Source organism: Oryctolagus cuniculus, chromosome 3 (assembly GCF_051225735.1).
Source record: "Oryctolagus cuniculus isolate XC-2025 breed Fujian yellow rabbit chromosome 3, ASM5122573v1, whole genome shotgun sequence".
Lineage (NCBI taxonomy): Eukaryota > Metazoa > Chordata > Mammalia > Lagomorpha > Leporidae > Oryctolagus > Oryctolagus cuniculus.
This window is the reverse complement of record NC_142869.1, coordinates 159,833,749-159,856,532: the sequence shown is the minus strand read 5'-3', so window position 1 is coordinate 159,856,532 and position 22,784 is coordinate 159,833,749. Positions and strand designations below refer to the sequence as shown.

The following is a 22,784-nucleotide window of genomic DNA, read 5'->3' as shown; positions in this document are numbered from 1 at the left end:
TCCACTCTACCCTCCCCCCTTGCCCACACTATTCTTGAACTGCTCCTTCTGCCTTCAGATCATATAATTGTAGAGTCCTTATGACCACCCTTATACTTTCCAGTACTCCTTCACACTCTCTAACCCTTTTATTCTGCTTTATTATTCTCTGCAGCACTTACCATCACCTGATATATATATATGCATTTGTCTATTTATTTTTCTTTTATTGATTTTCTCATAAGAATTTACAGTCCCTGTAGGCATATATATATTATATATATATATATAACTTGCTTATTCCTATTGATTCACACAAAATAAACACTCAATAAGTAATTGCTATATCAACGAATGGAGTCAATGGTTACTTTTTTAAACCATAAAACCAATAAATATATTGAAATTAAAGAAAAAGTCAAAGTTTTCTACTCTTCCAGGAAAAATTTAATATTGTAGTAGTAAGTAAAAAAATTTCAGCAGAATCAGAAATAAAGTTATGCAGAAAAAAACTGATAAATCGAAGCATGCAGTAGAAGCTGTATTCTTCCTACTTAAGAGCTCTGAAACACGCTGCTGGTGGCAAGACTCCCCATGCCAGCCATAATAGCAGTGACATACAAATCCATTCTTCATGTCTGTCTCTGCCTTCAGCTTACTGGTTTCAGAAAGGATGAATCTGAGGCTCTTGTTGACGATGTACTTTTTACGGCTGCTTTCAGGCATATGCAGATAGGAGGAGGATTCAGGTATTTTCCGAACACATCTTCCATGATTATTACATAGATTTTGACTGCAGAACTTGGCAGCAGATGTCACATTAACAGCATAATGACCCAATGGCCCTTGAACAGATTGTTTTACAGATAAGCAGGTCTCCTGTGGGGAAAATAGAGATCTACTTAAAGTGCTCTCAAAATGTGATCTCATTATTCTGGTACTAATGCCAGAAGTTTTGTATTTGATAAGGCTAAGGTAGAAAAGCATTTCAGGGGAATTAATCTTTTAAGTGAGGACTAAGCCTTTATAATGTCATATGAGTGATCAGGTATACCTTTTAATAAGAAGACCTTTTACTTATTTGAAACACACAGAGAACAAAAACAAAAATGAACAAATGGTACTACATCACACTAAAAAGTTTCTGTACAATAATAGAAACAATCAACTAATGAGAAAGGAACATCTGGAATGGCAGAAAATATTTGTGAAGCATATCTTATAAGACATTAATATCCAAAATATCTAAGAAATTCCTACAACTCAACAGCAAAACACACTAATAATCTACTTTTTAAGAATGGCGAACAACTTGAATAAATATTTCACTAAAGAAGACATGCAAATTGTAAAAAAAAAAAAAAAGGTGAAATGATGCTCAACATCAATATTATCAAGGAAATATAAGTGAAAACTTCAGTGAGTTAATCACCTTACACCTTTTAGGAAGACCATTGTCTTCAAAGCACAAAAGGGCAAGTGTTGATGAGCTTGTAGAGAAGATGGAAACTTTGTACCAGGTTGGTGGGACTGAAAATGGTATAGCAGCCATGAAAATCAGTGTAGAAATTCTTTAAAAAATTCAAAATGGGTTTAAAATGGAATTACCATATAACCCAGCATATATACCAATATACTTCTGGGAATATACCCAAAAGAATTAAAATCACATTCTTGAAGAGGTATCTTCACTTCCATGTTTAATACTGTAGCCAAAATATCCATCCATAGAGCAATGAATAAAAATAATGAATATACATTCAATAGAATATTAATTTTAATCTTAAAAAATAAGGAAATTCTGCCACAAATACAGGTGAATCTAAAAGATGTTATGCTGAGTAAAATGAAGGAGGCATAGAAGGACAAACACTGCATGAGTTCACTTACAGATGATGCCTAATACTCAAACTCACAGAGCAGAGAATGAAATAGTAATTGTCAAGGGGTTGGGATGCGGGGAATGAAGTTGTTATTCGATGGGTGTAAAGTTTCACTTATGCCATATAAATAAATTCCAGAAATCTGCTGTACAACTTAGTTAACATTGTACTGTGTGCTTCAAAAAAAGTTAAAAAGGTAGACTTCACATTCAGTGTTCTTTTTTTGTTAAGATTTATTTATTTATTAGCGAGGCAAAGTCACAGATAGAGAGAGGGAAAAACAGAGATCTTCCATCCATTGGTCCACTCTCCAAATGGCCGCAAAGACCAGAGCTGGGCCAATCCAAAGTCAGGACCCAGTAGCTTCTTCTGGATCCCTCATGCAAATGCTGGGGCCCAAGAGTGGGCCATCTTCTGCTGCTTTCCCGGGCCATCAGCAGGGAGCTGGATCAGAGGTGGAGCAGCCAGGACTCAAATCAGCACCCATATGGGATGCCGGCACCACAGGCAGAGGTTTAACCCACTACTCCACAGTAAATCATTAATAAACCTTTATTTACAAATATGTTTTACTCTTGTGTGAATTTCTATTTAATCAGAAAAATAATCATTTGGAGAATTTACCCTTCTTGCTATGAATGAAACAATTACTTATCTTTTTTTTTTTTTTTTTTTTTTTTTTTTTTTTTTTTTTTTTTTGACAGGCAGAGTGGACAGTGAGAGAGAGAGACAGAGAGAAAGGTCTTCCTTTGCCGTTGGTTCACCCTCCAATGGCCGCCGCGGCCGGCGCGCTGCGGCCGGCGCACCGCGCTGATCGATGGCAGGAGCCAGGAGCCAGGTGCTTTTCCTGGTCTCCCATGGGGTGCAGGGCCCAAGCACCTGGGCCATCCTCCACTGCACTCCCTGGCCACAGCAGAGGGCTGGCCTGGAAGAGGGGCAACCGGGACAGAATCCGGCGCCCCGACCGGGACTAGAACCCGGTGTGCCGGCGCCGCTAGGCGGAGGATTAGCCTAGTGAGCCGCGGCGCCGGCCAATTACTTATCTTTTAAATTTAATATTATTTTTCCTTTTCACATATTACCTGACAAAACTCTTGCAAAGTAGCTTTGTTTTATTTAGTTTAATTCAGCTTTTTTAGACTGATGAGCTGAGATTCAGAGAGGTTAATTAAGATGCCCCGAAGTACATTCCTAGAATCCAAACTATCAACCTCTTATTTAGGGCTGCCTGATTGGAAGAATTGAGCTCTTCCTACCCCTCTGCTAACCACAGAGGCTGGCACAGAGTAGGTGCTCACACAATGTTAGTCCCTCTGGCCATCAAACTTCATTAAAGTCAAGGTAGCAGATAATATGCAACGATTTGGCTTTGATGTGGAAAAAAATATTTTAAACTCCAAATATCTAAAATATGTTCAAGATACTGACAGAAAAATCATTACTTACCTTTGAAGTAGTGTACTCATCTCCTCCCCACAATATTATTCCTGCTGCTCCTAATGCAGCACTTTCACCAATTGTATGCACTAGGTCTTCCTAGAAAAGAGAAATGTTAGGAATAGTTTCTGATAATTCAATAAGACTTGTGGTGAAGCAGGTAAAACTGCTGCCTGAGATGCCAATATGCCATATGGGCACCCATCTGAGTCCCGGTTGCTCTACTTCTGAACCAGCTTCCTGTTAATGCACCTTGTAAAGCAACAGAAGATGGCCCAAGTACTTGGGCCCCTGCTACCACATAGGAGATAGGGATGGGATTCCAGGCTACTACTGGCTGCAATTTGCGCACCCACCCCCCCCCCGCCCCAGCCTTTACAGCCATTTGAAAAGTGAGTGAATCAGTGGATTCTTTTTTTTTTTTTTCAGTTGTTAAGCTTTATAGTCAATGGGAGAAACACATAGGAGAGTGAGGGGCCATATCTAAGAGAGGGAAATCTGGATTCATACTGAGTACCAGAAGCCAGCCACGTGGAGGAGTATGCAGGCCAGAAAGCATAGGGCAGGTGGCCCGAAGGCCATGCACCCCAAAGGCACCAGGACAGCAAGTGGATCCAGGGCAAAAAGGAAACATGGCAAAAAGGGGGCCAAAAAGGGCTGGGCCCACTGTGTTTCAAGCCTTTAATTCACTTCTAAAGAGGAGTGATTGACTAGCCTGAGTGGCCAGTGGGCACACAGGTGTAGTCAGGTAGGGATATGAGGTCACACGGGCATGGTGAAAGCATGGTCTTCTAGCTCACAAACCTGATCAGTTCTAACCTATATGCCTGCCTACAACATTCCCCCTCAGAGACTCCATTCCCTTAATCAGTATATACTGATTATTAGTATATACTAAGTAGAGATTTCAACAGACGGTGTCTTGATGTGAGAAAGCAAAGGCTTTGTTTATCCTTTTTGTTTTGAAGAGGTACGTAAGGTCTCTGATTGACTTACAGGAATAATCAGGAATGTCTTTTGAGTTTACCTGTGAAGACTTAATAGGTAGAGATTTAACCCTAATTTTACTGAGGTAGTTGTGCTTAGTAGCACCTGGTAAGGTCCCTTCCATTTACGCTGCAACTGATCTGAAGAGGATCTTTCTGTGAATGGTTTGTTTAGGAATTCCTAATGTTGGAGTTTTTGTCAAAACTTCTTAGTTCCTTGGAACACCTTCTGTAGGTCCCCTGTCCAGCACAGTGTGTCTGTGTCAGGGGCTTTTTAAGCAAATACAAGGCTTAGAATCCAAATCCTGGAATCCATATTCTGAAGAATCCTGTCATCAGCAATTTCCAATGTCAGAACTTCTGTTAGAAGCTCCTTAATTCTTTGGAACAACTCTTGTAGCTACACTGTCCAGCACAGTGTCTGTCTCAGGACCTCTTTAAAGCTATATACAAAAGTTTGGGATCCAAATCTTGGAATCCAAATTCCACAGAATCTTGCCATTCCCAGAAATATCCTCAGCTGCCTTTTTAGTCTATGAGGACCATATATAAAATAGCATCCCTTCTTTTTACTGGAAGAACACACTTCTTCTAGAGTTAGAACATATCCCAGGTAATCTACTTCTAGTTTAGAAACCTGAGCTTTGGGAAGTTTTATATCCTCACTTTCCCAGATTCCAGGTTTAGTGGGATGTAAGAGAAATTATCCCTTAGACAAAGGTTTAGCACACCATAAGATGCATTGAAGCAACTGTCTCATCAGAAGTCCTGAGGCTTTTAACCATTCTGTACTTTGTATTTGGCTTTATGTTAAAACATGTGAGGTAGGAATTTCAGAGATACATGTATCCAAGAGTTCATGTTTGAGGCACTTAATAAGCTTTCAAAAAATGCCTAAAAATACAGGCAATGGAGTTTGACACTTAGACATAAATAGAACTTATGATGGGTTGGAATATAACACACTAGAACAAGGTAAATCTTTGGGAACAAACTTCATCATTAATGCTAATACTGTAGCTCTTTGAGGAGGGAGGTCCTGCATGGGAAGTTAGTACACAGTGACTTCTATTGTTAATTTAACAATTAACACCCTTATGTATGACATCAATGATTACCCGAGGCTCTTGATGTGAGCTGTGTAGGCTATGGAAGCCTTTTGAGTTCACAAACTCCATCAGGATTCAGACAAGGCCATAAGCAAAGTGGAAATTCCCTCCTCCTTTTGGAGAAAAGTACATCCTTCTTTGATGACCACTTCTTTTCACTGGGGTTTTACCCAGGGAGGTTCTCCATGTAGGGACACTTTTTGTACGAGTGTCCTGGCTTTCCATGCCTGAAACGCTCTTGTGGGCTTTTCGGATAGACCAGAATGCCTTTAGGGCTGACTCTGAGATTACTGAGTGTTAGTTATAGCAATTGTCACTCTATGAGTCTGCTGTATGGACTCCTTCCCATGTTGGAGCATTTACTCCTCTTTAATTCTATTTACTATTAGCAGTAAACACTTAATTGTGGGGAGCAACTCGGACTAGACTAAGTTACTGGAATTAAGACTTATTCTATGCATCTGCTTTCCCACAATATGGCGCTGAGAAGGGAACCAGCTTCTACACAGCTGCCTCCAGTTCAACCAATAAACTGTAGGACCTGCTCCTGATTGGAGGAGAGCAGCATACTCGGCGTGTGGGTAGCAGAGTTGGGATTGGTGGAAGAGGACTATAAAGGAGGAGAGAGACAACATGCACGAGGAACATCTAAGGGGAACATCTATCTGAAGGAACACCTGAGGAACACCTGTGCAGCCCCCGAGAGAGCCGGCCGGCGGTGTGCCGCTCCCCCGCCGAAGTGGGGAATGTGGCAGGGAGAACCGCCCTTCCACGGAGGTGGAAGGGACGGTAGCCAACCCGGGAAGAACCAGCAGCAAACCCGGGGAGGGCCGAGCAGACGAAAGAACAACGCAGGGTCTTGTGTTGTTCCTCCACGAAGACGGGGAGCGACGTAATGGTGCCGTGACTCGGATGTGAAGCCTAGGCAGGGTTTAGTGTCGTTCCTCCATGAAGAGGGGGAGCGACACTTAATCCTATTGACATGATCACTTTAACAATCAATTCCACCTATATGATCACTTTTAAACTTAAGATGTTACTTTCACCACCCAGCCCAAGGGGATTTGGGATCCCATGGCAAATTTATTAAACTGTACCCTTAGAAGTAAGTCCATAGGAATGCATAGGAATACAGCTTTTACAGTTTCAGATACATTTTCTCCCTCTTTCTCTCTTTTTCTCTCTATTCTCCTTCCTCTCTCGTTCTCTCTCTCTCCTTTTTAAATAAATAAATAAATAAAATCTTTAAAAAATAAAGACTCTACCCATTGACTAAGGTAAAGAACACATTAATAATGTTATCCCTTAATTGAAAATGAATCTTGATGTGAATGGAAGGGGAGAGGGAGCGGGAGAGTGGAGGGTCGCGGGTGGGAGGGAAGTTATGGGGGGGGAGCCATTGTAATCCATAAGCTGTACTTTGGAAATTTATATTCATTAAATAAAAGTTAAAAAAATAATGTTATCCTTGTTTCTAAAACGGAGAACCATAGCAGAATTGGAAACAGTGGATCCTTAATTTATTCTTAAATTATTTGATAATATTTATGATGTCCCAGACAATGTTCTAATTGCTGCAAATAACAGATTCCAGGTCATGTTCTTGAGGGAATGCTTTAGTTTGATGGATGAGACAGACATATAAAGAAGTAATTACAGTATCAGTTTCAATTTTAGTATCACTCACAGGGCATATTTTGATTAAAAGTGCTTAATACTGCATGGAAGAGAGTCTGTGAAAGTTTCCTTGAACAGCTGAAATTGCAGGCGGGGCCCTGAGAATGAAAGGGAATTCACAAGAGAGGCAAGAGGGCAGTTTCGTGCCTATAAGGAAGAATAAAACAGAGGCTCATATGCAGCAAGAATACCAGCCCTCCCGAACACAACCAACAACTCCTGTGGTAAAGTGCACAGAATTTGAGGAGAAGTGAAAGCATATGAATCTTTGCATATAAGTAAATATCTATGGAGTGGCTACTTTGTATAATGCTGTACCCAGATTCTGAGAACCTGGGAAGGGTTAGAAGTTCTCGTAACAGTAAATTTACTGTGTATGGGTACGGGTTGTATTTCATCAAGCTATTAAATGCTCGTCTTTTCTACATTAAAAATATTTTTTAAAAAATTGCTATTTTAAAGTGTTACAACTTGACACAATAAATTTTTAGTACTAGAAAGACACAAATTTTCAACTTTGAAAGATAATTTTACATGCTGTCAGGATGATATAGACAAAGATAACCAATTAGGAGATGATGGAAATTGTTCAGTGAGATATGGTGAGGCCTCAACAAAGGCAATGTCAGTTCTTGTACAGCAGAAGGGATAGTTGAAGAGTTACTTAGAAATCAAAATAGAAAAGTCTTAGAGGAAGAGAAGAGAAGTGCCCAAGCAACTCTCAAATTGGGTAATTAAGTAGACTGTAATTCACCAAGAATCTGAGGAGGTGGGGCCGGCACTGCAGTGCTGGCATCCATATGGGCGCTGGTTCAAGTCCCAGCTGCACTAGGTCCCTGATAATGTGCTTGGAAAAACACTGGAGGATGGCCAGGTGTTTGGGCCCCTGCACCCATGTGGGAGACCTGGAAGAAGCTTCTGGTTCCTGGTTTGAGATCAGCCCAGCTCTGGCCATTGCCGTCACTTAGGAAGTGAACCAGTAGATGGAAGACCTCTCTCTTTCTCTTCCCCTATCCCCGCCTCTGCCTCTGCCTCTCTGTAACTCTGGTTTTCAAATCAATAAATAAGTCTTTAAAAAAAATAGAAAATGCTTCTTTAATGGGAGAGGGAGGAGGAGAAAGGATGGGAGACTGGTGGGAGGGCAGTATGGTGGGACGAATCACTATATTCCTAGAGCTGTACTTACGTAATGCATGAAGTCTGTATTCCTTAAATAAAAGGTTTCTTTGGGAGGAAAAAATAAATTTTAAAAAAAGCCAAAGGGTTGAAATATTACCAAAAACCTTTCTTTTTAACATTGTGGAATTAAGTGTTCTTTGAAGTGTAAAAAGAAAGTGACATTGCTATTGCTTTGTGGCATTTTCTTGAGAACACATATTCTGTTCATAAAGTATCTCAATGATCATATTCTCTGGATATGAGAAATCCTAGGATTAGAGTTGAATCCCACACAAAAAAGTGGGTCATTTTTATTAGACAAGGCAGAGGCAGTAACAACAAAAAAATGCAGCCCAAACTTTTCTTTTTAAAAACCTTTTGCTTAAGGAAGTACATCAACATTTCTATGATTAAAATAATGAAAAAAAAGAAAGAAAATGCTTCTTCAAAAAAAGAAAAAAAGAATCTGAGGAAGTTGTGTTTAAGATTATATACCAGCCGGTGCCGCGGCTCACTAGGCTAATCCTCCGCCTTGCGGCACCTGCACACCAGGTTCTAGTCCCGGTCAGGGCACCGGATTCTGTCCCAGTTGCCCCTCTTTCAGGCCAGCTCTCTTCTGTGGCCAGGGAGTGGCCACGGCGGCCATTGAGGGTGAACCAACGGCAAAGGAAGACCTTTCTCTCTGTCTCTCTCTCTCACTGTCCACTCTGCCCGTTAAAAAAAAAAAAAAAATATATGCATTGTATCTTTTGATTTTCACAACAACCCTGTAAGATAGGGTCCAAAATTATCTTTATTTTAATAGAAGATGCCCCTCTTCCAGGCCAGCTCTCTGCTATGGCCAGGGAGTGCAGTGGAGGATGGCCCAAGTACTTGGGCTCTGCACCCCATGGGAGACCAGGAGAAGTACCTGGCTCCTGCCATCGGATCAGTGCGGTGCACTGGCTGCAGTGCCCTGGAAGCGGCGGCCATTGGAGGGTGAACCAACAGCAAAAAGGAAGACCTTTCTCTCTGTCTCTCTCACTGTCCACTCTGCCTGTCAAAAGAAAGAGAAAGAAAAGAAAAGAAAAGAAAAGAAAAGAAAAGAAAAGAAAAGAAAAGAAAAGAAAAGAAAAGAAAAGAAAAGGAAGAAAGGAAAATAAAGGAGATTATATACCAAGAGCAAAGATATGGGAAATAGAGAGAGATGTGTGGTAGATGGGATAACTGTTGGAGCAACCTGCATTCTTGCCTCATCTACAAAGTGTGGAGAGTCCAGTGCAAAGGTATAGCACTCAAAAACTTGAATGAGTAAATGGCCTGGCAACAGCAAAGCTTCCCTGAGGTTCAGCAGGATAGGTTGAGTGTTCCTTGTCTGAAGAGCTTGAAACCTGAGTGCTTCAGATTTGGGATTTTTTAAAATTTTGGAATATTTGTATACATGAAATGAGATGTCTTGAGGATGGAATCCAAGACTCAAAATAAAATCCATTTATGTTTCATGTACACGTTACCTGAAGGTAATTTTGTGCAGTACTTGTAATGCATTTGTATTTTGACTGTGACCCCCATCACATGAGGTCAAGAATGTAATCCTCCACTGGTGGCATCAACCAGGGCTCAAAGTTTCAGATGTTGGAACATTTCCGACTTTTTTTTTTATTTTTCATATTATGGATACCAACATGTATTAGTAATACTTGTGTTTTGCAATTTGTCAATGTGACACAAGAAAGGAAGTTATTCTTCAATTAGACTAATTGGTATCACATTCCTCACACATAAATCAAGTCTTTTGTTTAAATTAAGACATTTCTGAAAGGAAAGACCAGGCAGAGTTGGTAAGGAAATTAAATTGAAAAATTTATGTTACTTAGCAGACAAGAAAAATCCACGCTTTAGGTTGATATGTGAAATATACAAGGCAATAGGAAATCATGAAAACATTTCAATATTATATTCAGATAAATCTATACTTTTTGATGAATAGAGTAAGATTTCTGATGTAGAGTTTCTAAATGATACTCAATCCATAATTTACTTCAACAGTCTAATAGTACAAAAATGGAAAAGACATAAATAAGACATTCATGAAAATATCTCATCTCTCAATTTTATTCAAGATAAACTATCTGAATGTATCAGTAATATACTATTCCTAACACTTTTTATAAACTCAACAAATAATATTTAAGAGTTATTTTATTTATTTAAAAGTCAGAGTGACACAGAGAAAGGGAGAGATAGAGAAAGAAAAAGATCTTCCATCTGCTGGTTTACTCCCCAAATAACCACAATGTCCCGGGCTGGGCCAGGCCAAGCCAGAAGCAGGCCTTGCTCTACTACAATGACAATGCCTCAATAAGTAATTTTTATGACTAAATATAATCTAGTCTTTTTCCTAAAACTACTTCAAAAAATGACATGATTTGAGAGATCTATCACTTGAGAAATACCACATGAGTGATGTCTTAAGACACTTGAAAAACTGGGTTTTGAAAGGATTTGATTTGTTCTATGTCACACCCAGAAGGTAGAACTAGAAGTATGAAATTATCCAGAGGCAAAGAAGATGCAGCATATTCAACGACTTTCTATAAATTAATATTGCCCCTTCTAACATGGGCCCAGATAAGAAATGATTCATGTTTGTGTGGCAGGTGGATTAGATACCTCTGAGATTCCTCCAAATATTTTCCATGATGTTATGATTCGTTACCTCTTCACCTTCTGAATACCTATTTTGAATACTTAGTTATACTGCAGTGAGGAAAATGTCAAATCTAATGAATAATATTTGGGTCAATAGATTTTATCCTGCAATATTTTGGCAATGGCTATTGCATTTAAATATCCTCACTTCAAACATCAGTGGTCTAAGAAAGTGAGTTATGCATCATCTATGCAACAGGCCTTGTTCTTTATTGGATATAACTGAATTGTTAGTTCTCAGGTGTGAATGAAGAGTTCTGGAATTTTTTTACCTAGCTAACCATCCAATGAGTGCATCCTTACAATGCGGTTAAAACTTAAATGCTTCCAGTATCTGCAAATTCATTAACTTCCAAACAAGTTCATCTCCACATCTCTGCATTTCCCAATTTGTGTTCTCTAAAGATTCCATGTTTTTACATAACTTTCAATGTTTTTATAATAACCACTAGATGGTACTGTAGACTCTTAAAGATAAAATCACTTTTTTAAAAAATCAGGAAAACTAAAACATAAAAATGCAATATAATGAAAAATGTGATTGTTTTGTAGCTTTCCCTAAGCTCTATTTTATATGTTTCTGATTGGAAACCCACTGCATGCTTTCATAGAAATTTACTCTGAAATTTCTTCCTGGTTAAAATTAATCTGTTAACATGATTTAACTAAAGTTTAACAATTGTTCTGCAGAAAAACTCTGTGAATTTTAAGCTAGAAAAAAATCGTTGTGCAAAAATTCTCAGTGTACATCTAATCATCAGTGACACAGTTTCAGAATTAGGTTGACATTTGAGGAAATAAATACCTATAATAATAGAATAACTTTCTGCTACTAAGAGAAAATAACTATTTTTCAACATTTCTTTCTAGACATTTACGTATAATTCTATTAATGGTACTTTTTTTTTATGTGAGTGACTGTACTTTTTCTTACCTGTGACAGAGTTTCAATGCTATGTAAATAAAATGGTCTGGAAAAAACAAAAACTGGCAAAACGTAGTCATGTCTAGTCATATTAGCGATTCTCATGGCTTCTCTAACACGATAATGAACAAATTTCAAAGCATTTGCACTTGACTTCAGTATTTTATCCAAATATATTGAAGGATAAAGTGCTGTGCTTTTTTCCCACAGCCACAGGAGTTGGTCATTGCGGAAAATTTCATCATCTGGGCAATTACCTGTGTATATGCCTGAATTTACTTTGTAATCATAATTGTAGCAGTCTGGATAGAGATAAAAGCCCCATAAACGTTTTGGTCTCATTTCTAAAGCCAGGGTGAGAGTAATATTCATAAAACTCCTTCCGGCATTTTCAAATTCCTGTTGGGCGACTTTTTCCACTTTCGCTTCTGACCAGTAAGGATGATGGTTCCTAGCGAAGGCCAGGGAGTGTTCTCTGTATGTTATCCTGTTGCCCCAGTTTCTGTCCCACTGGGGTTTCCAACCTCCCCAGTCAATAACAGCGAGTCCTTCTGCTCTCCACCAAGGGACAACTTCTGTGATGTCGCTGGCAACTTTCTTGAGGTGTGCAGACAGGCTCATGTTCTGCGGGATCCCTCCATTATAGGAGTCTCCGTCTTGAGAGAAATAAGGGTAATTGCCCAATTCATTTGGATGAAATATGGTAATTGTTGATCCACTCTCTGTCTCTGTAGGGTTGGATAAAATGTTAAATACCTGGAGGTTCATATTCACATTAAAGCTATGCCTGCAATACACTGTTGGAGCAGCCCAAAAAATGTTGAAAGGTTGGTTTTTGATCACTGGGTGCATTGCTGGCTTCAGGGCTGGCTGAGTGTCCATGGACAAGAGCAGCAACACTCCCAATCCTGCCACCCACTGGTTGCTCATGACCTGTAGTGTTCAGCATCACAGTCGTTTCCTGGAGTCCTGTAGTTTTGAAGTACACAATGAATAGGTCAGATTTTTTTAAAAACACTATGAGGTTTATTAATATAGTATGCAGGCCTAATTCAAAGTTTCATTTGAACAAGGGATGAAAAATGAAACTTTTTAAAAGATTTATTTATTTGAAAGGTACAGTTACAGACGGGGGGAAACACAGAGATCTTTCATCCACTCCCAAGATGATTGCAATGGGAGCCAGCAGCCAGGTCTCCCATGTGGGTTGTAGGGGCACAAGCACTTGGGCCATCCTCTACTCCCCTCCCAGGCGCACCAGCAGGAAAACAGATCTGAAGTTGAGCAGCCAGGACTCCAACCAGAGCTCATAAGTGATGCCAGCATCACAGGCAGTGATTTAACCCACAACACCAGCCCCAGGAAACTTTTTTTAATAATTTGAAATGTGGGGGCCAGTGTTGTGGCACAGTGTGTTAAGCCACCACCTGTGATACCAGCATACCCTATGTGAATGCAGGTTCCAGTCACAGCTGCTCCACACCTCCCCTCCAGCTCCCTGTTGACATGCCTGGGAAAGCTTAGGAAGATGTCCTAGGTGCTTGGGACCCTGCACCCACATGTGAGACCTTGATGAATTCCTGGCTTTTGGCTTCTGCCTGGCCCAGCCTAGTTGTTGTGTGGCCATTTGGAGTGTAAACCCGTGGATGGAAAATCACTCTTTTTCTCTCTCTCCCTCTCTCTCTCTCTCTCTCTCTCTCTCTGGCTTCTTCTCTCTGTCACTGTGCCTTTCAAAATAAATACATAATTTTTTTAACAAATGAATAAATACAATGCTTCATTTAAATCCTCACCTATGCAAACTGAATCTGCAAGCTGTTCTGAATTCAGTTTCCTGTATACTAACCCAGACAATCCTGTACTGACAAGCCCTTTACCGTATGAGGAACTAGAAAAAAAAAAAAAAAAAAACTTTAGTGGATTACCATATCTTTTTATTGTTTACTGGAAAGGTGACTTCAAGAATATCCTTAGTTGAAAATTAATGAATATTGGTATTTTAGCAAATGTGAAATAAAGCAAAAAGAAATAAACTTTACTAACTTGAAATATCTTACACACAATTTGAAATGCACTGACCTCAAGGTTTATCCTTCATTTTTAAAAGACAGAAAAAAAATCAAAAAAGAAATGCCTGTGTATATCAGTTTTGCTGAAAATAAAGTTTTGTCAAACTTTGTTTTGTATCTTTTTCAAACCAATGATTAAGAAGGAGATGCCAAGTCGGCGCCGTGGCTCAATAGGCTAATCCTCCACCTTGCGGCGCCGGCACACCGGGTTCTAGTCCCGGTTGGGGCGCCGGATTCTGTCCCAGTTGCCCCTCTTCCAGGCCAGCTCTCTGCTATGGCCAGGGAGTGCAGTGGAGGATGGCCCAGGTGCTTGGGCCCTGCACCCCATGGGAGACCAGGAAAAGCACCTGGATCCTGGCTCCTGCCATCGGATCAGCGCGGTGCGCCGGCTGCAGCGGCGGCCATTGGAGGGTGATCCAACGGCAAAGGAAGACCTTTCTCTCTGTCTCTCTCTCTCACTGTCCACTCTGCCTGTCAAAAAAAAAAAAAAAAAAAAAAAAAAAAAAAAAAAAAAGGAGATGCCACTATAGTTGTAATGACCTGTGATCATTTTAAAATTTACTGAATATGAGTAAATGGTCATCTTCTTTTTTCTAACATTTATTATATGAAAGAGCACAGAGGGAGACAGAAAGGCACACACAGAGAGAGAGAAAGAATAGAGAGAGATCTTCCATCTTCTATCCATTCACTTCCCCAAATGACCACAACACCAGGGCTAGGTCAAGGTGAAGCCAGGAGCCAGGAGCTTCATTGAGATCTTCCACGTGGGTGCAGGGATACAAGTGCTTGGGTCATCTTCTGCTAATTTCCCAAGAGCATTAGCAGATAGCTGAATCAGAAGTAGAGCAGCCAAGACTTAAATCGCTACCTATATGGGATACCATTGTAGCAAGCAGCTTGATTCACTAAGCCACAATGCTGGCCCCTTATTTGATTGTTATTTATAATCCTTGCATATATTCCCACTGAACTGTACTCTTTTTACTTTTGACTTCTTGAACTCTTTAGTTAGTGGATCATTAGGTTTTTCACTGTGATATAAATTCAAAATGTGCTATCTCAAAAACAAGGAAGGAAAGGAGGAAGGAAGGAGAAGAGAAAGAGAAAAGGGGACGGGAATGAGGGGGGAATGAATATCATTATATTCTTAGAATTGTATCTGTGAAAAATAAATAAAATAAATAACAGAGAAATTACCATTAGAAGTAAAATAGGCTGAAATAGAAAACAGGAAGAGATGTCAATTACCTGTGAGTTAATTGTGGATTTTTGGTGCTATTGCCTCTCAGACATGTAAATAAGCTGAAAACCCAATTTGTTCTTTTACTCCAAAATTTTCCCATGAAGAAATTAGATTGTATTTCAGCAGTTAAAGTCCAAGTGAAGCTTGGCTCTTTTGTACCTTCTAACTAGTCAGTTGGGACAAAAACTGCCAAAGAATCTTCCCAGAATATAAGAACCGTCTAACAGTTGGTATGTTCCAACCAGTAAGATCTCACTTTGAAAAAAATATGGTTGAACTTATGTATCAAAATTAGTTTATTGTGTACTTTCTGTACAAAAGTAGTAATCATATTTTTCTCTGATGTAATTCAACTCAGTCTTTTAAAATAGGTGTATATTATCTATGCAGTTCCCATTGTCTTAATGTAATGAACACAGGAAAAGACACCAACTAAAATCACATATTAACTCTCACATTGTCACAGCCCATGTTTGTACTTGAGCAAATCCTAGGCTTTCTGCACTACACAGTGAAATTTTTAGTCAGCCAATGTGAATGCTAATTACTCCTGGAAGTGAATTGACTCTGTGTGGAATTTGTATTGTGGCACCAGATGAGTCTCATGTCACCAGAGATGGCGCCACACCCTTCATCCTTCTCCAACTAGGAAGTCTTATTGCCATTCCCCCGGAAAAATAAAAGAAGTAAAGATCCTCTTCATCTTGCCTGCTGTTAGGAGAAATGCAAGAGTTTCCATTCCCCATAAATATTATTCTTTATCTCCTTCATACCATGATGGTACATGCTGGCTCTACAGTTGGCCCTTTGTATCCATGGGTTCCATGTTTACGGATTCAACCTAGTACAGATAGAAAATATTTGAGAAAAAAATTGGGTCTGTAACTGAACATATAATATTTTTCTTGTCATTATTCCCTAAACAATGCAGTAAAGCACCTATTTATATAGTATTTACATTTTATAAGGTACTATACATAATCTAGAAATGATAATAATGACACAGGAGTATTGCATAGGCTATATATAAATACTACATCACTTTGGATAAAATATCCATTGATTCTGATATTTGTAGGGGTCTATAGCCCATTCCCTGCAGACACCAAAGAATGACTGTGAATGCCTAATAAATTGTGACTTCCTCAGGAAAAAACATTCTTTTTTTGAATATCATATCATGTGACACTTTCCAGGGGCAAAATGATACAAAATATTGTACTTAGTAAAATTCAATTATGTATCCTTTTCTAGAAGATTTTGATCATATTTTATGTGAGTATAAATGTTACCAGCTCATTAAAATTTTATTTTGGGCTTTATCTTAATCCCCAGAATGGATTTTATTTTATTTTTTAACATTTATTTATTTGATAGGTAGACTGACATAGAGAGGGGGAGAGAGAGAGAGAGAGAGATCCATCTGCCATTTGCTGGTTCATTCCCAAAATAGCTGCAAGGGCCTGGGTTGGGCCAGGCATAATCCAGAAGCCCAAAACTCCATCTACTCTCTCTCGCATGTGGCTGTCAGAGGCTCAAGTAGTTGGGCCATCTTGCATCAACAGGGAGCTAGAATGGAAGGGAAGCGGCTAAGACTCAAACTGGGACTCTCATATAGGAGGTTGGTATTATATGTAGTGGCTTAACCTGCTGGCCACAACACCACCCTCTAGAGAATGCATTTTATAATAAATTCTGCTATGGTACAAAAGTATGCATTATGAGTGGTATGAATTTTTAAATATAATTATTTCTACATAATGTCCTCTGATATTCATTTTTCTAATCATTTTAATTATCCAAGATATCAGACTAGCTCTACATTTTCCTACTCATAACATATATAAACTCATACACTAACATACACAAATACATACATACTCTTGAATTTTTATTCAACAAATCTTTCTGAGTATTTAATATGTTTCAGTGAACCAGGTCAAGGGATATATTGATGAAGCCAATATAATTATACACATTGCAAAAGTTATAGACATTTAAATGTAAAATACAAAAACAATATAAAACTCCTAAAAGATAACATAAGAGAAAATCCAGAATGCCTTGGGCATGGAAATGATTCTTTAGATACAACACCAAGGGAACAACCTATAAAAGAAATAGTTGTTAAGCTGGCCTTCATTAAATTAAAAGTTCCTACTCTGTGAAAGAGACTCTCAAGAGTACGAAGACAAGCCACAGACTGGGAGAAAGTATTTGCAGAAGAAATACCTAATAAAAGGCTGTGACTAGGGGCCGGCCAGTGGCGCAGTAGGTTAATCCTCCACCTGTGGCACCAGCATCCCACAAGGGCACCAGGTTCTAGTCCAGCCTACTCCTCTTCCAATCCAGCTCTCTGCTGTGGCCTGGGAAAGCAGTAGAGGATGGCCCAAGTGCTTGGGCCCCTGCACCTGCATGGGAGACTGGGAAGAAGCACCTGGCTCCTGACTTCAGGTCGGCGCAGCTCTGATTGTTGCGCCATCTGGGAAGTGAACCAACAGAAGGAAGACCTTTCTCTATGTCTCTCCCTCTCACTGTCTGTAACTCTACCTCTCAAATAAATAAACAAAATTTAAAAAAAAAAAAAGGCTGTGACTAAAATAAACAAGGAACACTTAATACATGACAATAGGAAAATAAACAACCAGATTAAATAGTAGACAAAAGACTTACACAGATATTTTTCCAAAGAAGATATATAGATTGCAAATAAGTGTATGAAAAAATGGTCAACATCATGTGTCATTTGGGAACTGGAAATTAAAATAGCAGTAAGATATCACTACATCTTATTTGAGTGAACACAGTCCAGAACAATTCCAACTTCAAGTGCTGATGAGCACATACAACAACAGGAACTCTCTCTCTCTTTCATTCATTGCTGATGGGAATGCCAAATTGTACTGCCAATTTGCAAGACAGTATGACAAATTCTTACCAAGATAAACATACTCTTATTGTATGATTCAATAATTGTGCGCTTTTTCATCTACCCAAATGACTTGAAAATGTATAACTGCACAAAAAAATCTACACATAAACGTTTACAGCAACTTGATTCATAATTGCCAAAATTTTGAAGCAACCAAGATGTCTTTCAATAAGGGAATGATTAGGTAAAGTGTGGTATATCCAGGAAATGGAATAGTATTTAGAGTTAAAAGTAAATGATCTGGGGAAGGCCTTTGGCACAGCATTTAAGATGCGTCTTGTAATTCCCACATCTCATATCATAGTGCTTGGGTTTGAGTCTTGGCTCTTCTTCCAATTCTAGCTTCCTCCTAATATATAACAGGTGAGGTCTGAAGTACTTGGGTACCTGCCACCTACATGGGAGACTCAGATTGAGTTGCAGGCTCATGGCTTCCACCTGGTCCAGGTAGACATTTGCAGGATGAACTAAGAGATGGAATATTTCTCTCTCTCTCTCTCTCTCTCTCTCTCTCTCTCTCTCTCTCATATTTTTAAGAGAATGAAGTTTTTTTAAAACAAATGAGCCATGAAAAGATATGGAGAAAAATTTATATTACTGGGTGAGATTCCAGCCGTATAACATTCTGGAAAAGGCAGAAATACAGAGATAGTAAAAGGATCAATGGTGTCCAAGGGTTAGAGGAAGGGAAGGATGAACAGGTGGAATACAGAGGATTTGAGAGACAGTGAAACTATTATGTATCAAACTATATATTATGTATAATATTCCTGTGGAATTGAGAAGTCACTCTTTCCTAGCAAAAACCAGAGGGAATGCTAAACAGGCACAGTGTGAGACTGCCTCCCTTTCAAAAGTCTTCACATGAGGCCCACGCTGTGACATAGTAGGCTAAGCCTCCATACAGGCACCAGTTCGTGTCCTGGCTGTCCCTATTCTGATCCAGCTCTCAGCTATGGCCTGGGAAAGCAGTAAAGAATGTCTCAAGTGCTTGGGCCCCTGCACTTCTATGGGAAACGCAGAAGCTGCTCCTGGGTCCTGGCATCAGATCCGACCAACTCCAGCTATTGTGGCCATCTGGGGAGTGAACCAGTGGATGGAGGACTTTTCTCTGTCTCTCCCTCTCTTTCTGTCTGTAACTGCCTTTTAAGTAAATAAATTAAATCTTTTTAAAAAATCCTTCACACTCTGGATAAAAGAGAGCTATAACATAGAAAAAGACACTTATTTACTATTCCTGATAAATATAGCCAGCTATCCAGCTACATGAAGGTGGATAAGAGGCTCCATGATAAGTTGACAGTCACATAAGAAAGGGCTAAGAAAAATCCTTGAGCAAACTACCACAGTAGGTCACAGAGTAAAAGCAGTGGGCCCTAGAGCAGAAGAGATGCAAAGTTGTTGATTAAATGAAAATCTTCTTTCTCCCTTCCTTTAGAACTCTTCCTGGTAAAAACCAGAACAGGCAACTGGGACTAGAGGTGGGACTTCCACATGAGAGCACTTCCCAGAGCACTGGAGTTTGCAATATTGTTGCACACATGAATCGTTTATGCTCAATGATGGGCAAACTAAGGAAGCATTCACGTGTAAACACGTTCTCCACACATTTCTTTTCAAAAACAATGGCACTTCTATGAGTATACGCCACTTACTACTGTGTTTATTCACATCAGGAAGGTGATGATTTTAAGGATAATTAGCTTAGTTTTAGGTAGGGAAAGTTACAATTTCCTAGCATGTTCATAGCACAGTGGGAGTAAATTGTGAACTCCGGTATAAGCATAAGAAATTATTTAATTGCCTACATATTTTATAGAGTACAATCAGTTCCATGAGTTTGAAATAATGAGAATGCCACATGGATTCAAAACATGAAGATATCAAATATGGTTTAGAAGATCTGGATAAGCTTCAAGCTGAAGGTACTTTTGAAGGCTTGAAAAATAAGCAGGATTTTAATGGGATAAAATCACAAAGGGACTCCAGATGGAGTGGAGTTGGGAGGGAAGAGGCAGAAGAAAGAGACAAAGGATATGCACAAAAAGTAACAGACAGTGATTTTTGAGATTTGGATGCTTTTGGAAGGCGATGCATAATGGGCAGTTGGGAATTTTTATAGGAGTATGCAGTTGGTCATCTGTGCTGAAGTGAAGAGGAAAATTATCTACAGAGAAAAGAAGAAACATGAAAATAGAATTATGGGCTCAAATGACAAGCTATGGAAGAGGAGAACCGTGAAAAGGCAAAGTTGCTGAGGTGATTAAAGGCTGGGTGAAGATCTTATCTATCAGTTTCAAAACCATGAAGGGGATAGTGGGTAACTCACTTAGGGAAGACAGCATCCTGCCTGGAACTCATGTGCAGCGACTGTGGTCTCTGAGCCTCTCCCCAGAGGTCCTTTAGCCAGCATTCAGAGGATCCCTCCTGAAGAAGGGATGCCTGCACAGTGCCAGCCTCTCAACGTTATGGCCCTCACATTTACTCCTGGAGCGTTGGAGGAACAGATGGCACTGGACAGAGTCGAACTAAACGAGCAGGTGTATGGCGCATGCTCGCTCCATCTCTCTTTGTGCCTTTCAAATAAATAAACAAATCTTAAGCAAAAAAATCAGGATTTAATTCCGAAGAGAAATCTATATTGTGCTCAAATATAACAAAAAGTTGTCTTTGAAAACAATCTTCAAGCTGCAGTTTTTTGTAGGGAAGCCCTTGAACAACAACAAAAAAATTCTCATTCTGCGCTCTATAATTTTGGTTATATTTTTACATTTATATTAATTATAAACATAGCTCAAAGATATACAAAATAAAGAAGATGGAACTTGATTTATCTTCTAATGGAAGCACTTGTTAATGCATAACGAATTATCTTTACAGATTAAAAATTAAGCAGAAGATTGCCAGGAACAAAAAAGAATCCTTTGATATGTAAAAAGAGAAGAAAGCTCTCCTTTAAAAAGAACATTCTATCTGAAGACTATCAAAAGATTTACAGTAAGGGGAGCTGTGCTGAGGAGAGGGATATGTTTAAATTTCCAAAAGTCCATATGGACATGTAAAATTAGAATCATGAAGCAAAACATTCTCTTTTTATATAACATCAGAAACTTTCACAACAAGTATCCGGGGAAATCTTTTTCGGATGTATCAAGCATTATGCTGGTTGTTTCAGCAATAGTCATACTTGGAGGTTACATGCTCAGTTTTTTTATCCCACTCATCAGTCAGCAAAATCACTCCTCTTATTCTGTGCAGGAATAAGAAAGGAAGAAATAACATAGGGAAATATTTCCTCCACCCTATTCTGGAAATCCTCCCCACTTCCGGAACACAAAAACTAAGGGGGAAAAAATCTGCTCCTCTCACACCTGTCTCCAGGGTGACCAGATGTTCTGATTTACTGGAGCAATCATATTTTACACTGACTGTGATCATTATTACCATTGAAGCTTCTAATCCTCAAAACTGTTCCAAGATAGACAATGAATTATATGGGTACCTATAGTAATTTCCCTGTGTGAATCCAGAAGATGCATAATACTGACAGTAGAAGATTTATAATACTTTCTACTTAGCCTGCAAAATGGAAGAATAGGAAACTAAAAAATAAAATCAAGCATGAAATAAAATTATTGATTTTGATTTATCAAATAGATATATTAATTTATTAAGTTGATTCTTTAATACATGTATGAATGTTTAAAATACTTAAAATAAGAATTTTAAATTTTTATTGTTTGTAATATTTGAATTACCTTATTGTTCTCCCTCCTTATTCTTTTTATTGCATTTGTATATCTATTTATTTACTTTTATTTGAAAGGCAGAGCAACAGAGAGACATGCAGGCAGACATACAGACAGATAAAAAGAGACCTTCCATCCGTTTTTTGCTCCAAAATTGCCCACAAGATCTAGGGCTGGGCAAAGTCAAAGCCAGGAGCCTAAAACTCACTCAAGTCTCTCACGTGGATAGCAGAGGTCCAAACACTTGAGCCATCACCTCCTGCCTCCCTGGGTGCACATTACCAGGAAGCTGGAATCTGAACTAGAGCCAGTACTTAAACCCAGACATTCTGGTATGAGATTAGCACATCCCATGCAGCTTCTTAACTAGACAAAACACCTATTCCTGGTATTTTTAAATTTAATTGAAGAATTGTTAGCCATCATTAATAAATCAATGTGTACTTTTCTTTTTTTAAATATCTATTTAGTTATTTGAAAGGCAGAGTTATAGTGTGTCAGAGAGAGGTCTTCCATCCGTGCAATAGCGGGAGCTGCACAGATGGGAAGCCAGAAGCCAGGAGCTTCTTCTGGGTCTCCCATATGGGTGCAGGGGCCCAAGGACTTGGGCCATCTTCTACTGCTTTCCCAGGCCATAGCAGAGAGCTGGAATGAAAGTAGAGCAGCTGGGTCTCAAATGGGCACCCATATGGGATGCCAGCACTGCAGGTGGCAATTTTACCATCTATGTCATAGCACCGGCCCCACCAGTGTTTACCCTTTTACCATTTCTATTCACAAGAGGAAAGCCTTAAGATAATCTTCAGTCCAAGTTAATGAGTACACTGAAATATTCCACTTATTTCTGGGTAAATATTAAGGTCCACAGAAAATACACCACAATTTTTTTTCCTGGATTAATAAGTTCTAATGCCATTTAAACATTTTTAGTAGATTTTATAAC

The 22,784-nt window shown here is 39.1% G+C and overlaps 1 protein-coding gene across 1 annotated transcript; it reads right to left on the bottom strand.

Annotated features, from left to right (window-relative positions):
• Positions 1-403: 403 nt before the first annotated feature.
• On the bottom strand, positions 404-16,002 carry LOC100337977 (hyaluronidase Ccc Hy-4). The gene is made up of 4 exons (XM_089329504.1): positions 15,934-16,002; positions 11,855-12,814; positions 3,309-3,398; positions 404-858 (listed from the first exon to the last, which is right to left on the bottom strand). Exons 2-4 carry the CDS (start codon positions 12,773-12,775, stop codon positions 427-429), a joined length of 1,443 nt encoding a protein of 480 aa, XP_089185630.1. The 5' UTR covers positions 12,776-12,814; positions 15,934-16,002; the 3' UTR covers positions 404-426.
• Between the last annotated feature and the right edge of the window lie 6,782 nt (positions 16,003-22,784).